Here is a 16,390-nt window from a genome sequence, read left to right as displayed (position 1 = left end):
GTTTTGGTCAGTTTTGGTCAGTATTAGTATTAGTCAGTATTAGTCAGTTTTGGTCAGTATTAGTATTAGTCAGTATTAGTCAGTATTGGTCAGTATTAGTATTGGTTAGTTTTGGTCAGTTTTGGTCAGTATTAGTATTAGTCAGTATTAGTCAGTTTTGGTCAGTATTAGTATTGGTTAGTTTTGGTCAGTATTGGTCAGTTTTGGTCAGTATTAGTATTAGTCAGTATTAGTCAGTTTTGGTCAGTATTAGTCAGTATTGGTCAGTATTAGTATTGGTTAGTTTTGGTCAGTTTTGGTCAGTATTGGTCGGTTTTGGTCAGTTTTGGTCAGTATTAGTCAGTTTTGGTCAGAATTAGTCAGTGTTGGTCAGTTTTGGTCAGTATTAGTATTAGTCAGTATTAGTCAGTATTGGTCAGTATTAGTATTGGTTAGTTTTGGTCAGTTTTGGTCAGTATTAGTATTAGTCAGTATTAGTCAGTTTTGGTCAGTATTAGTATTAGTCAGTATTAGTCAGTATTGGTCAGTATTAGTATTGGTTAGTTTTGGTCAGTTTTGGTCAGTATTAGTATTAGTCAGTATTAGTCAGTTTTGGTCAGTATTAGTATTGGTTAGTTTTGGTCAGTATTGGTCAGTATTAGTATTAGTCAGTATTAGTCAGTTTTGGTCAGTATTAGTATTGGTTAGTTTTGGTCAGTTTTGGTCAGTTTTGGTCAGTATTAGTCAGTTTTGGTCAGTTTTGGTCAGTATTGGTCGGTTTTGGTCAGTTTTGGTCAGTATTAGTCAGTTTTGGTCAGTTTTGGTCAGTATTAGTCAGTTTTGGTCAGTATTAGTCAGTTTTGGTCAGTATTAGTCAGTATTGGTCAGTTTTGGTCAGTTTTGGTCAGTATTAGTCAGTATTGGTCAGTTTTGGTCAGTGTTGGTCAGTTTTGGTCAGTTTTGGTCAGTGTTAGTCAGTTTTGGTCAGTTTTGGTCAGTGATCTGTTACATCACAAACATCCTTCAGCCTGGTCCGCGCATGCGCAGTGTGAGTCTGGACACTGCAGCTGATGATGTGGAGGAAATAACGGCGCCTGTTTCCCTTGAGCTTGGATTAAACTAAATTTTGCACTGTATATTATAATAAGCGTTTTAGTTATTTAATTTTTCGTTTATTTTCATTTCACCAGTCGTTGTATTTCTAAGTTTAAGCGATAGAAAACAGAACAAAGCTAGCATCGGGCTAAAGTGTGCTAGCATGTGCTAAAGCAGCTGAGGCTCTGCTCACACCTGGCACCTTCCAACAGACATTTATAGAGTTTTCTTTCAGCTTGAGTTATTTTGAGGCTATATAACTGCGTGTTCGTGTTGTACCTTTTTGTACTTGATGGATTGGGCCACATTTGAGCTAAATTGATGAATTGTTTGAGAGAAGACAGAGTCAAACTGCAGAGGAGGTGAGTACACAAACAATAAACAAAGATCACATTCAGGCTAAACTGTGTTCTACAAAGATAAAAATGTATGCATAAACTTGTCATCAGCTAACTGGACAGGGTGTTGTGCATAACAGAGAGTCAAACCTGTATCTAGACTGGTGTCATGTGCTGTTTTTGTGTCATATTCTGTTCCACCCTCCACAGTTTTCCACATTTTGCGCAGATCTGGTGACGCCTGGGTGAACGCCATCACAGCTTTCATGTTTGGTGCCTGAGGATTCAACAGTGTGACAATGAGAGCTGCTGAATCGATTGGGGTCAATGTACAATGCGTGTTTTGAAACGTAGCCAGGGGTGCAGTGAGGAGGACTGATGGGATGCCTGCCTTTTGGCCTTTACCCAGACACACTCACACAACAGAGTCTATTAACCCTGAGCAGTGACAGCCTCAGCAGACACTCGCAGGCCTACTTTCTTTACACTCGGGTTAGATGAAGGATGCTGTTGCCATGGTTACCGCCGTATTGATGCTCGGCTTTGACTGTACGTTTATGATTCCGAATAATCCGTCATAGTCTGGTTGTTTGACAGTTACACAGCCCGTTTAAACACTTGCCCTTCTCAGGATCCGGTTTCCTGGTGACACGCTAATGTGTTTCAAGTTACTGCAGCGCCACGGTCTTTGTGAACAAGCGTGACTCATCCATGTCAAGTAACAGCCTATGTTTAGCTAGTACATCTGGGAGCACAGACTGAAAAATCTAATTAAATAATGACATTTGTGCTTTCCTCAAATCCGGGAAAACGCACTTGTTGAACAGATGGATGTTATAAATGGAATTAGATGATGTCGGTTCCCATTATCCATATCGGGACGGATCAGATGTGTTCTTCATTTGATAATTAGACATTGTCATCACATGGAGACAGAAATAAATGCTTCCTCCGCGTCCTAAGCCGTGGTAAATGTCCTACCTCTAATGGTGAGATTCAAGTAGTAGCAGTAGTAGTTTTATTTAGTAGTGTGCAAAGTGATATTGGGGTGATGTGCACTGAATAATGCCTTGGTAAAATTAAAAAGCAATATTCAGAAACCCTGGGGTAGGTTTTAACTGTGGACTGAGGGCACTTGGGACAATGGACATCTCTACTCTACTCTAAATGTTTAAACAATACACTGATTCTTTAGAGATTCCCAAGATTCCTAAGCCTAGATAAATATCCAAGAGATGTATTTGTTAAGTTTGTGTGTGGCCTGTATTCTGATGAGATGAAAATCAAAGCTAAGCCTGGGTCTGTGGTGTAATTGGTGTTTTGTTCAGTCTCTGTCTCATAAGCACCGGAGAAACACAGAGGAACTGGGTCATCTGCTTCTGCTCAGAGCTGTTTTATTCAGCCGCGCTTTATCCCACACATTTTGGCAAAAATGCTTGTTTTTCTATTCCACCCACTGTCACCACGTTTTAATGTCACATGTCCCTGCTCCATGTCAGTTGTAATATTTTTTTATTTGTCTTTGCTTGTACGATTGATTCATTATGTTTTTCTTTCTTGTAGCAATACTGAAAAAAACATGTTATATTGAATAGACCCTTTTTTCTTGGTTTGTGCAGATGAGTCAACTTTGGAAGAGAGACATTCCCCTGTCCCAGAGGTTAGGTAATGACTCGCTGACTGCTCTGGCCCCGGGGCCCCCTGCCACCGTAACCCCACAGGGCTCCAACACATCATGGGCCCCAGAAGCCCCTGTGGTCACCCCAGAGGAGCCCTTCTTCCTCATGACCTCCACGGCTCAGACCATCTCAGGAGTCTTTGTGTGGACTGCTCTCCTCATCACGTGTCACCAGGTGAGAGCAGAACGACGATTCTGTGAACGAGTTTATTAACCAACTGCACTTTGTCAAATGAGATGAGGCGTGTCTTTTTAGTTTTTAAGTTAATTTAGATACGTTTTGTAAGTTTGGTCCACGCAGCCTCCCAGGAAAAGAGGAAAGAAAACGTTCAAATGGGTGTAGTGTTTTTCTGCAGTATTTGCCTCATAGATTTGGTGAAAGCTTCGTGCTCATGTTACATACTCCATTCTGCTGTTATGTAAGTGAGAAGTGTTGAGCCCTGTCTATTGTTTGTGTTTGTCTTTTATTGTACAGTGCCACTCTTTACATAGAGTCAAAGAGCAGCTCTCCATCGCTCTGGCAACAGGTGCAGCTACGCCACCATCAAAGACCAGGCCATATATGTGTGTTCACGCTCAGGAGGAAGCCAGGTCACTCGGCAACCAGAGTGTGCCCTGTGCGGGATAGTGGGTGTGATGTTTTTACAGAGGTGTGTTTGTCTGTTTTGGGGCCAGCAGAGGTGACAATGGAAGGCCAGGCAAATGGAAAAGCTGCTCTGTGCTTTAGCGTAGAGCCATCTGCTGCTCCTGTCGTCTGCTGCTGTTCTCAAAAGGAGCGTTAAAAGAGCCGGATCAGTTTGACCCCGCACAAGGCACCGACTCTGTGAACAGACACCGAAGAGGACACACTACAGCAGGGACAGTCGGGCTGCAGCGGTTATATAGATTGAGGACTAAATGAAGCGCTGACATATTTCCAGTGCTTCATTTAGTCCCTGCAACAGTTTAAGAAGTTAACATTTGTTCAAGGCAAATCCAAACAAAGGCACGGCTAAAACGACAAAAGAAATGCGCATGTCCAAATGTCTCGGGGTGTGTAGTGGCTGCTTAAACATTACCTGACCTTCATTTAAAACGTGTATCAATATCATTATCATAGTCTTTATTCTGTATAAAACATTGGTTGTGACTTTTCTGTCCTTAGATCTACATGCACCTGCGCTACTACAGCTCTCCCAACGAACAGAGGCACATCGTGAGGGTCCTCTTCATCGTCCCCATCTATGCCTTTGACTCCTGGCTCAGCCTCCTCTTCTTCACCAATGAGGAGTACTACGTGTACTTTGACACAGTGCGAGATTGTTATGAAGGTGAGCTTGTTCAGAGTGACCGTGCGAGGTTTATGTCTGCTGACGCTCCAGTGGCAGATGGCCTTTTGCAGCGTCTTCTTTTAAAAACGTTGCCCTCTTGTTCTCATGTCTTTGGGTCTGTTTGAGGTGCAATGGATTGGAAAACTGTCTCCTAGCAACGTCACATAAAAGAGCAAACCCTTGTCTTTCTGTGGCGTTTGGATTTTGATTGTATTTTATTGGAAAATCCACACATTCATGAAGAGGGATTGTAGTCGGGAGTGTCATGTGGGACACGGACATGTGCAGTCCAAAGACTAAAGCCAAATGAAATATGCAAATTACATTATTTTGCAAACAATGTAATGATTTCTTACTTTTTCCTACTTAATGTCGTTTGGCCAGGATGAAAATGACTGAAGATGGTTGCTCTGTTATGCATCATTGTTCTGTTTTGTGCAGTTCACGCTGACTAAATGCTAAAATGTACAGTTGTTTGCTAAACCTGGTAACAAATGGATCTTTTTATCGATTGTGTTTCCAGCTTTTGTCATCTACAACTTCCTCAGTCTGTGTTATGAGTACCTCGGAGGGGAAAGCGCAATCATGGCAGAGATCAGAGGGAAGCCCATTGAGTGAGTTTCATCTTTTCTTCATGTACAAAACCAAAACCTCGGTTGTTTCTAAACTCACTGTGACTTTCAGGTCCAGCTGTGTGTACGGGACATGCTGTTTGTGGGGCAGGACGTATTCTATTGGTTTTCTCAGGTTTTGCAAGCAGGTAACTGGACAACCCAAACTGGCTTTAGTAAGTTTTGAGTTAAAACAATTACAAAGGATTATATTTCTTTTCTTTCTTTAGGCTACTCTTCAGTTCTGTGTGGTCAAACCTTTGATGGCTATGATCACCGTCATCCTGCAGGCTTTTGGGAAGTACAGAGATGGATACTTCAGGTAACTAAACACTGAAATAAGACGCTTTAATGATGAATATTTATGCTTATTATACAACAAAACATGTATCTGACTTCTGTATATTTCTCAGTGGCCGTGTGCTGATACTAATCGAGTACTTTTCTTCTCTTTAGTGTGAACAGTGGCTACCTGTATGTGACCATCATCTACAACATCTCCGTCAGTCTGTCGCTCTACGCTCTGTTCCTCTTCTACTTTGCCACAAGGGAGCTGCTCATCCCGTACAGTCCAGTGCTCAAATTCTTCATGGTTAAGTCAGTCATCTTCCTCTCCTTTTGGCAAGGTGAGAAAATGTGTCTGACCCTGTGTATTTTCATGTGTTGAACCAAAATAATACAATCAGAGGTTGTCCAGAAAAGGAAATTACAGTGGTCCCTCGTTCACCTTTCCTCCGTGCCGTGTCTCCTGTCCAGTACAGAATGTGTTCAGACAAATTTACATAAACGTTGGATCGTAGTGTGACTCTGAAGTGCTGTACGTTTGTAATTTCTTTTCTCCCCGACAAAACCCACAATGTCGATGAAATGTTCTGCACCGACAAAGACGCCTACGAAGGTTTGAACTTTGAGAGAGTTTAAACGAGAGAGAAATGTGAGAAAAGTGTATAAAGTGTGTGGTGAGGGGTTTTACAGACAAAAACATAAAGAATAATGTAAAAATAAACTACTTTGTGTTTCGCGTATTGCGGGTTATTTTTGGAACATAACCCCCGCGATGAACAAGGGACCACTGTATGCAAATCTGTGCCACGTTACGATGTTTTTCCAGTATTTATTTACATGCATAGATCAGTACAATGAACAAATTGTAAAATAAACCACAATACTGATCTAAAACGGTTTAACAATAAAAACAAATCCACTGACTTTATGAGTGTGCATCATCATAATATGTTTAGAGGCTCATGAGCAGATTTTACTGAATATGTCCCTTTTAAAAACTGTATTTAAACTTGATGAATGAGTCGCATCATGTGTTATGGACAGATTATGATGGATTAGATTGTACAGCACCGGTTTACACCTTCTTCAATCTCCTGTCCGTGTTCAGGGATGCTCCTGGCCATCATGGAAAAGTGCGGTGCCATCCCTGAGATTAACTCCGCTGACGTCTCGGTGGGAGAGGGAACAGTTGCCGCAGGATACCAGAACTTCATCATCTGCATTGAGATGTTCTTTGCAGCTCTTGCTCTGCGTCACGCTTTTACCTACAAGGTTTACATGGACAAGAGACTCGACTCCTACGGTAGGGACGATGGCTACACTGGAAAGCCTTTCATTTGCCTATTTGCCTAATATTTCCTCCCTGTTTACATATTTTACAGTTTGTGAATCTGACTCTTTAGTATCTCTCTTGTCTTATCTGCTGCTTTGCTGCACCTTTATCTTGAGTCTTTTCTTTTCTCTCGCTCCTCGGCTCTCAAAGGCTCCTTTCCCACGTATGGACAGTACGGTAGGTCAGACGTTGGCTTCATTTGTGATGTTTCTGTGCTTGTGTGGTCCTCTTACATTGTACTACTTTGAGTTAAGCATTAGTTTATTTCATTTGTGCTTATTTTTAGTTCCTCTGTTGTCCTTCGCTCCATGGGCACGGTTTTATTTAGTCTGTGGTTTGTGTTCCATCTGTATAAAGTTATATTTATATTTTCATTTGCACTGCATTAGCTACCGTTAATTTGTTAATGTGTGTCACTGCTGGAAGTCCGTAAACCTGCACGGGACTCTAATGAACGCCTTATACATATAAAAACAAAGAGCTTGCATCTAATTTAAGTACACTGCCTGGCCAAAAAGAAGTCTCCACCTGGATTTAACTAAACAAACAGGTCGTCTCCTCCTGCAGTCGGTCCGGTCGAGGTTCAGCAGAATGAGGTCAGCTGACACCTGAATATACTGAATGACCAGGTTATTCCATCAATGGATTTTTGGGCATGTTCCACGACGAAAATGCCACGATTCATCAGGATTAAACTGTGACAGAGTGGATCAGGAGCAGGAGACGTCATTTTCACACATGGATCGTCCACCACAGAGTCCAGACCTTAACCCCAGTGAGAATCTTTGTGCTGGAGAAGCTTTGAGCAGCGTCAGACTCGACCAGCATCAATGCAACAGGTGAAACATTAATGCAACAACTGGATGGAAATAAATCTGAATGATGATGATCTGAATGATCAGAAGCGAAATCGAAACAATGCCACAGCAAATATGTGCCGTAATCAGAGGTAAAGGTGGAAAAAAGAACCAAATAATTAGAGTGTGGGACCTTTTTTTGGCCAGGCAGTGTATTAAACTTTCAGCCTTGGTTAAATAATTTACTGACAGCTCTAACATGCTACTCCCCTTTTGTTACATTTATTTTTCGACCCTATTTAATTGCCTGGATAACTGCTTTTCAGAGAAATAGTTACTTTCAAAACCCAGTCAAAAACTCTATTACTTGAGTATTAACACCTTCCCTGTATAAAAAAAAACAAACAAACATCGATATTGTTCATCTTTTATACCCATTTTCTTACTGTTTATTGCTGCCAATCACTGGATTCCTCTCGGTTGCCTCAGGTCGCTGTGCTCCGATGAAGAGCATCTCCAGCAGTCTGAAGGAGACCATGAACCCAGGAGACATGGTGCAAGACGCCATCCACAACTTCTCCCCGGCCTATCAGCAGTACACACAACAGTCCACTCTGGAGCGGAGCGGGGGTCCGCCCCTGTCCCGCAGCCATAGCAACATCAGCACCAGAGGCGACAACGAGAAGACCCTCCTGCTCAGCTCAGACGATGAGTTTTAACATCCAACAGATCATTTATCGAAAACAGATGTGCGAGGCAAATCAGGACATTATGTTTTATGCTTATACTTTAGGGAAGAGGAAAGTGAAATCAGGGAGAATTGTTTGTGACGACGAGGTGTCAGGATGTCAGGGTGAGTTCAGGAGTGCTTTGCTTTGATTAAGGCTGATAATGATGATTCTTACTTTGATAACTGTGCCTGTTACACTACACAGTTCCTTACACAAGAATTCAAAGTGCCATCTTTTCGCGTGATGCTCGGCCTTTATCGTTTTGATACTAACTCTTAGTCCACGCGCCTCTCTCCCTTCGCCAAGTCTGCCTCTGATTTAAACATTGCCAAATTAAGGGCCAGGACCCGCTGCTCTTTAATGAAACGCACTGCTTAGAGATTTACATTAAGTCTTATTGGCTGTCAAAGTACTTGACTTAATTAAGTTTAAAGATTTATATGATGCATTATTTTACGTTGTTGTGTAAAACCTTGAAGGTACAAATGAGTTGGAAAGTTCTTATTCCAGAATGTTGAAGATGTTCCGTTGAAGATAGTGTCATTTAAGTCGTGAGTTTTTCAGCTTTTGTTAGTGTTTTGTTTGCACTGAAGGAGCAGCTGTTGCACAGATTTTCAAACAGGGGCCAAAGCTGCTGGAGGACAACGCCCACGCACGTTACAGATTACAGATTAGGGAAAAGCAACACGTTGTTCCGAGGACTGTACAGATGTGAGCAGCCCCAGGGGAGTGTAATCTCATCACTGCACCATTTACAGATCACAGCTACCTCTGCTGGTCAACGTCTGCAACGACAGTTTGATTTACTGTTACACTAAAGACTGAGATGGTTTGGGGAGGTCTTTGTTCTGTATTAAACTGTAGCTAAATTATGAGATTTTAGCTGCTTCAGTCAGTCTTTACAATGGCAAATTTATATTAAATAATAGTTTTGTGATGAGTATTAAATGCCAGTTCTACAGTTCCTGATGAACACAGTCTTTTTGTTTTGGGTAGGCAGCTTCCTCACTGAGCACAGGTGAATTGAGTTTATGTTGATTTAAAAAAGCAGTTCCTTAGAAACACTTTTTCCCTGAATCACAGCTTTTTACATTTTTGTTTTTTTAAATGCTATTAAATAGTTTTGATACTTACGCTGATAGAAATGCTGTAATATCAAAGCTGACACTATTTAACCCTTAAATATTCTATAAAATTGTTGTACATAGATTTACACTAAAGAAATGTGAATTATGATTGTATGAGCAGGTGTGTGCAGTGTGTCCTTTGACGTTTCTGGTTTTCATATTTGCGGTCTCGCTTTGTTGAATGCATTTGTATATTTGGTATATTGTTCAGGTTTTAATGCTGTATATTATGTTGGCAATAGAAAAAGGTAATAAAAATCTGTTGAAAAGTTGAAAACATGCATTCATTCATAAACTGTTAGTCAGAGCCAGCAAGAAGTGGCCAGCAGGTGGCGTAAGAACCTCCTGTGAATATGTCAGACCTTTAATTCATGGATCCCCCCCAAAAGCAAATTTATTTTAGTCAAGTTTAAACTTTCCAGAATTTGTCAAAGCTAGATCTGTAAGAAAAACCCAACAATTCAGTTTCCAAGTTGTATTGAAATTATTTATTACTTTATTTTTCCACATTATATTAACAGTAACAGTTTGAACTGGTTAAATGCTTATTTTACTCACATCTGTACTTCCAAATACTTCCCATGTTCCAGAAAAGAAAAAAAAATCCATTCAGAATGTTCTACATAATTTCCATAGTTGTTATTTACATGTTGAGGGCAGAGGAATGAAATCCAACATGAGCGACATGCAGCGCAAAACAAGTTCCCATCCGTTTCATCTGACCAAAATGTAAATGCGAATATAAAGTTACAGAATATTATTGTGGACATGTAACATGTAAAATGAAAAGTTCTGCAAAAGAGGCACATACGGCTGATGATACAGTAAATTCTCCTGTTTGGGCCAGAATAAAGTATTTTGAAGTTCATTCTCGTTTTAGAAGATGCACTTGAATGACGTGAATCTAATCCTTAGTGCACTGAGCATGCAAAATGAAAATGGAATTTTAAAAAAAGATCCCAAAATGAAGCACACCAAATGATTCACCCCTAATCAGACAGGATAAAGTTAGGCTAAAGTTGCAGGTGAAGCAGGCACATACAGCAGACTAGATCTAGACACACGTGGATGTGAAAGCATACACACGGCACGAGGGAAAAAATGCATTAATTTAAAACAGAAGTGTTGTATTTGGAGAAGAGTTGAGTCGTTTGAAGAGGAAGCAGAAAGTCTTTCAGTTTGGGGCATTTAAATGCTATAGGTTGTCCCAGGTGTCCGGAGGAGGAAATTGTTCTAAAGTGCCGCTCTCCCTGTGCTCCTGCTCTCCCAGTGTGAAGGCTAAAGTGTACTGCAGCTGCACCTTCTCCTGAAACAAGAGACAACCACAGTTTACACGTCTGCTCTAAACCCACAACCACCAACAAACTACAGAATATTAAGTCAAGTTTCACATTAGACAAGCTGAACCTTTTCATTTCCATAGTGACGTTATTGCTTTGCCTGGTATATTCCACTGTAGGGCATTAAACTCAGACTGTGTCCTGTCTTTTCCTTTCAGATGGGCATAATTGACACCCAGATTAAACAGAACTCCATGGTCTGTGCGTGGCAACACTTATTTGGCATTTTATGAGTAGAAAAAATAAATAATTAAAAAAAAGTTAAAAAAAAAATGTAATAAATAAAAATATAATGTAGAAATAAAAGTATATAAATAAATAAAAAGTATAAGTAAGGATTATAGTTTGAGGCACTTTATGGTCTGGTTCCAAACTTTTCTACATTTGAAGATGAGGTAGAAGCGACTGGTTTAAGAGGCATCGTGTACATTTAATTAACACAAAAAGCTCAAATTAACCATAAACCTAACGTGCTCACGACCCTGAGTGAAATCAAGAGGGAAAGGTAAGTATCTCAAGTGCACCAGATGCCCTCCCTGATGCATTTGTCTTTGGTCAGTAGGCTACACATTAAATAGAGTTAATAGTTTTTCCAGGAGGATTGTGCGTACCTTTGTTGGGTTCGCCAGCAGTAAGATTTGTGTGACAGCAGCAGGAGGGAGGATTGGGTTAAACGCTGGAAGCTCTGTCCCCGACGGAGGCTGTAACTTCACTGCCATGAACTGGAAAAAAAATAACATTTAAAAACTCCAAATGTAACAAGCTTGTTCTAACAAATGAAACGTGCTCTTTGACTACTGGCCACTTACTTTTGGAGCTTGGACGTCAAAGTTTATCTTGGAAACGGGGGAAGGCGCGGAGGACAGCATGGAGATGATCACCACCAACACATCAGGACGAGACGGAGGGTGGTTTTGAGCAAAGTGGAACAGAACCCGCAAACTGTGTCCGTCAAACACAGTCACAGGTAATAGACTACCTAAAAGACAAGAAGAAAATCTGATTTAATCTCAAACATTACTCAACTGTCAAATAAATCCTGACATACTCACTGGGTTTAATGGATTCTAAAGGTACGAAAACATCAGCCAGAGTGACCGGAGGGGGCGTGGTCTCTATGTGAGTGGGCGGGGCTTCAGTGTGCGTTGGGGACATGTCCAGGAGCGTTGCCGCGGGGCTGGTCTGGAGGTTAAGCAGAGAACTCGCTGGTTCAGAGGGAAAAGGAGGGATCAGGCCAGGACTCAGGCTGGACTTCTGCAGATCTCTCAGGGTGGGTTTGGTCTGCTGCTTATCCCTGACGGAAGGAAACGACTATTAGAAATGTTAAGAGGTTTGAGAAAACTACAGCACAAATATATATGCACTGACAATTACCAAGAACTACAGCCGTACTACTGCAGTACTAGTATATTTGAGTCGAGTATGAGGGTAAGAGGGTTTATAATTTACTTTAAAACTTTCTAAATAAACTTAAAACTATTTCTTCTTCACTGGTGGTTTAAAAGAAAACAGCACAATAAGCCTATATCAACTAGTTATCAAAAATAAAAATATTAAAGATCAGTAACATTCTTCTGGTCGGCTGCGTGTCTAATGAAATGAATAAAAATAAATCTGATACTGTACTGCATTAGTGAGAATTTAAATCTTGTGCTTGGGTGATTTCCTGAAGTTAAATGCTTACAACTGTTTTTTTCATCATTTTAGCTCCTTGAAGATGATCAACCGCTAATAAATAAAAGAGTGACAGGTTAGTTTATTCATCAGATGCACTTACAGAAAAGTGGCATTTAACTTGGCTGGAGCTGGCTGTTTGAATTGATATTTTAGTTATGCTCTTTAGCAAGACACTAAAATTTTCCTCTCAGTTTAGTGCCATGTCATTTCTGTTGTTCCATTGTTGCCCAAAAAAGCCTAGACATTGACTCTTTTTGCAGGAAGAGCGACATGTGACAATATGAAAAGCTTCAAAAACAAACAGCTCGATCATGTAGGACACGACCTTTACACAGAATCTGTCATACCATTTCACATGAGGTCCCTCTGGAGGCAAAGACTGCTGTAGTAAAGTCTTTCCAAGCAGATCCAGCTCATCTAATGCGGAGTTCCCTGGGGTGGAGGTGCTGGATCGGCTGAGGGAGGAGGCCGGGGGGTCGGGGCTCAGCAGGAGACTGGGGGCTGCTGGGATATCCGCATCGATGCTTTCTGAAGACTGAAGGCAAAGACATTATTTATTAGACTCTGCTGAATTATCAGTTGCTCACTGTGACTTCCACATTGGTCGTTATTGCACAACAGAGCTGCAAGATGAACAGTAAAAAAAAAAAAAAAAAAAAAAAGCTATTTTCCAACAGTTTGCAAACACTAAATTCAAATGTTTTTTTTGAAGAGCTGGAGTATCACGTATTCCAGGTTTTTGTTTACCCAACAGACAACATTTGTAACGGTTCATCGTGTGGTTTATGTGGACGGCCAGAAGAACAGTTATCACTGCAGTAATAACATGTTATGACACGTGTTCTTACCTGGAATGAGTCCCACGCTGTGGAGTCATCGGGCTGTGAGGTGGGATTGGATGTGTGTCCCCCCTCACTTAAACCTGTTTTAACGCAAGAGCAGCTTAATAAACCCACTGTCCACAGAGAGAATAACTGATGGTGTGATGCTCGTACCCAGAGACATGAGTTCATCGTCAAGGAGACTGATCTTCATCTCCTGAGAGGGGGCGTTTAGGCTCTCCGTTGGAGTAGGAAATTCTGGGGGAGACTGAGGCGACGTGTCTAGTCCACATAGATCTAATAAAGCAGTTCCTCCTAAATTAAAACACAATTGATTTACAGTCAATTTTTATTACATTATTACAAAAAAGGTATTTTTTGCTTTATTCTTACCAGTTTGCTTCTGAATACCCGGTGTGTTCCCATTGACTATCTCTCCCTTCACCTGCTGCTTATAAAGGTTAATAACTTGAGTCAAATTATCATTTGCCTGCAGGATCTCAGCTGCCAAAGAAAACAAAAGATTAATTTAATGAGAAAATCAATGTTTCAAAACAACTTGCATAAGAAAGTTTTTTAAGTTTATTAGTTTATTTGAAGGGACAGTGTGCAAAAAAACATTAATAGATGCTTTGTACCAGATTATAGCTGAAGCGAGTTTCGATCGATTGGATCTATAAAGCTTCAGTTCAATATAGAAAAATTAAGGAGGCTTGAGTAGTTTTGAAGTGGGTCAAATGGCATTTCTACAAATGTGTTCAAGAAACTCCAGCCTCCAAATAATAAGTAATCATGTGACAACAGCCCTAAAGGAGGGTTGGCAGATCCAGAGTAGTTTAAATCTCACCTAATGCTTCGTCACTGTCTTCTGTGTCGCTGGCCAGTCTAAACAGTGTAGGTCTCATTTTTTCACAGCGCTGGTACAAATCCTTAATACATACAGAATAAACAAGTCATAATGTGCAATCAAATGGAAAAGTTCATAAAATAATTTGACGTGTGAATTGCTGATCACCTGGAGAAGTTCAGCGTTGCTCGGGGAGCTAGTGTTACTGTCGTATTCTTGTAAGAGTTGAGTGAGAAGAGCCACACTTTCATTTACCTCCTGAATTGCATTGACTCGCTTGGAAACCTTCTCTGTTCGTCGCTGATCCTGGAATTTCCAAAAATAACCACAGGTTAAATCATATAACCACACTGCAGGTCAGGCTATTCAACTGTGGCCCACGCAGAGACGCACAGATTTTCCATAAAATTGAGGGCAAGTATCTTGGAGCTATTCTGAAACACGTCCACTAACTCACTGCCCCCACAGCCTCAGGGCAGCTAACCCATTTACTTTTTCAATGTCTGTTCCTGACCAAAAGTACCATATTCAGTCATTTCACTCTATAATGCAAGTTCCATACCTCTTGGACCATTTCTTTAATAAGCTTGTTTGCAGCTTTTAAGTCTTCAGGATGTGAACTATTCAGCAGACGAGAAAGCATCTGAAGAAAAAGCAACTCAGCCTTCAGTCTTTGTTTCAGAAACCAAACGTATCATTTTACAAAACCCATCTGTGCTTACTTTGGATTTTTCTTTATCTTCAAAAATAGTGTTTTTTGGTCTAGGAGGAGGTAGACCCAGCAGTTTATCGGGAGGAAGCTCAGGATCTTGTTTAATAATACCTAGTCACAAAATGAACACTGAATGAATAAGCAGCACAATATTACAGAGGCAGGAGAAATGTCATGATGTGACATGTCCCGGCAGACACCAACCTTGTTTTTTCAACATCTGATAAGCGTCTGTTATTTTGGCCTCATCGGGTAATGCTAATGTCCAGCTATAGATTAACTCCAAGACCTTCTTTTTGACGGGTTCTGGTGACCGTGAGCCAAGATACTACGATTAAAGATATGGAATATGTTAAAAAATAGAACATAAACATAAATTATAAAAAAAATAACACTGTAATACCTTTGGAGAAACTACTTTAATAAGCTCATTTAGAAAACGAAACTTGCCCACTTCACTGTGAAACCTTTTGCCACAGTTTTTCATACAGGTCTCTAGCACCTACAAAGAAATAAGTCACAGCACGTCAGAAAGATATGATCAAGAAATGCATTGTTAAAAAGAATTATGTAGTATGTCTTCAGGGTAAAAACCTAAAAGGTAAAGACTAACCAGCAGAGCCTGCATTGCCTCCCATTCTTGTGGAGATTGGACCTTATGGGCCAGCAGCCTGGTGGCCAGCTGTGGACTGAAGTGAACACAACACTATTAATACTAAACGTCAAACTGTAAAACACACTGAAATGTGCAAATGAAACGGATTAATTGGTTGTCATTTGTCAGTCAAAAGCTGCCACATACATACCCCTCCAGATCATTGTTGAGTTTATCACAAAAGGCATGGATGCTGCTCCAGTCTGTGTCTCGGTTAAGAGGGTTTGTTGCTCTGTCTGAAACATTAGAAGGTGTGTGTCACTAAAACACCCCAATCAAGTCAACAAAAACAACAACAAAAACAACTCAGCACACTCCATTTAATAGACACACGACTCCAGCGCCTGTTTACACTGGACTATTTACACTGGACAAACATTTCAAAGAGTCTGCTGCGTTTTACAGATGCCAATGTTGTTTTTTATAAAGTGATGGCATCAGAGTCTTAACGTAAATCAGTGAGAATCTTACAACAGAAGTGACTGAGGCCGATGGCGACAGACGGACCTGGTGATGTCTCAGTTTAAACCCCCTCCAGACTGACACATGACACATCAGCGAACACAGAGGCTAATGCTAATGCTAGCTCCTCCTCCATATTAGCGCTGTATGCCTGGTTTGCCTGGAACTTTCTGGAGGACAGGTCAATATTTCAAGTTTAATCTATGAAGCAGGGTGAGAAGATGTAATTCCGTCCACAGATCTGTCCCACACACCCGAGCCTGAGCGCTAAAGCTGCGGTCGCTTGTGACTGTTGACAGTTAGCACAGCAGCCCCGGAGCTAGCTTAGCATCCCGCTCGTGACCGCACAACACGAGCCATTTTGAGCGTGGACGTGTCACTTCTGCGCAGTCACGTACGCGCTGCTTCATCACATCTGTCCGCGCTCATCTGCGACAATGGCAAAGAGAAATCAGGAGGAAACTTACTGATTCGAGACTCCAAACTCTCCTCATCGGGCGGCGCAGCCATGGTCACTGCGAGATTTATGCAGCGCTCACTCTCGCGAGAAGAGATGGAGACGCACGTTCACGAGACCAGACACGTCCACCAA

The 16,390-nt window shown here is 41.1% G+C and overlaps 2 protein-coding genes across 2 annotated transcripts; one reads left to right on the top strand and one right to left on the bottom strand.

Annotated features, from left to right (window-relative positions):
- The first annotated feature begins 1,016 nt into the window (after positions 1-1,016).
- Positions 1,017-9,557, top strand: LOC117375259 (transmembrane protein 184B-like). The gene is made up of 9 exons (XM_033971547.2): positions 1,017-1,436; positions 3,032-3,265; positions 4,235-4,400; positions 4,924-5,014; positions 5,085-5,160; positions 5,242-5,333; positions 5,468-5,637; positions 6,405-6,599; positions 7,916-9,557. Exons 2-9 carry the CDS (start codon positions 3,032-3,034, stop codon positions 8,143-8,145), a joined length of 1,254 nt encoding a protein of 417 aa, XP_033827438.1. The 5' UTR covers positions 1,017-1,436; the 3' UTR covers positions 8,146-9,557.
- Positions 9,558-9,752: 195 nt separating this feature from the next.
- Positions 9,753-16,346, bottom strand: LOC117375249 (ADP-ribosylation factor-binding protein GGA1-like). The gene is made up of 17 exons (XM_033971527.2): positions 16,266-16,346; positions 15,488-15,572; positions 15,295-15,370; positions 15,085-15,183; positions 14,886-15,009; positions 14,692-14,792; positions 14,532-14,612; positions 14,138-14,275; positions 13,970-14,051; positions 13,516-13,626; positions 13,297-13,437; positions 13,150-13,223; positions 12,649-12,836; positions 11,677-11,918; positions 11,434-11,603; positions 11,236-11,346; positions 9,753-10,590 (listed from the first exon to the last, which is right to left on the bottom strand). The coding sequence occupies exons 1-17, from the start codon at positions 16,306-16,308 to the stop codon at positions 10,480-10,482; spliced, it is 1,977 nt and encodes a 658-aa protein (XP_033827418.1). The 5' UTR covers positions 16,309-16,346; the 3' UTR covers positions 9,753-10,479.
- Positions 16,347-16,390: the final 44 nt, after the last annotated feature.

Source organism: Periophthalmus magnuspinnatus, chromosome 8 (genome assembly GCF_009829125.3).
Source record: "Periophthalmus magnuspinnatus isolate fPerMag1 chromosome 8, fPerMag1.2.pri, whole genome shotgun sequence".
Taxonomy (NCBI): domain Eukaryota; kingdom Metazoa; phylum Chordata; class Actinopteri; order Gobiiformes; family Gobiidae; genus Periophthalmus; species Periophthalmus magnuspinnatus.
Note: the sequence above shows the minus strand (reverse complement) of the source record. Positions and strands in the feature narration are given on the sequence as shown.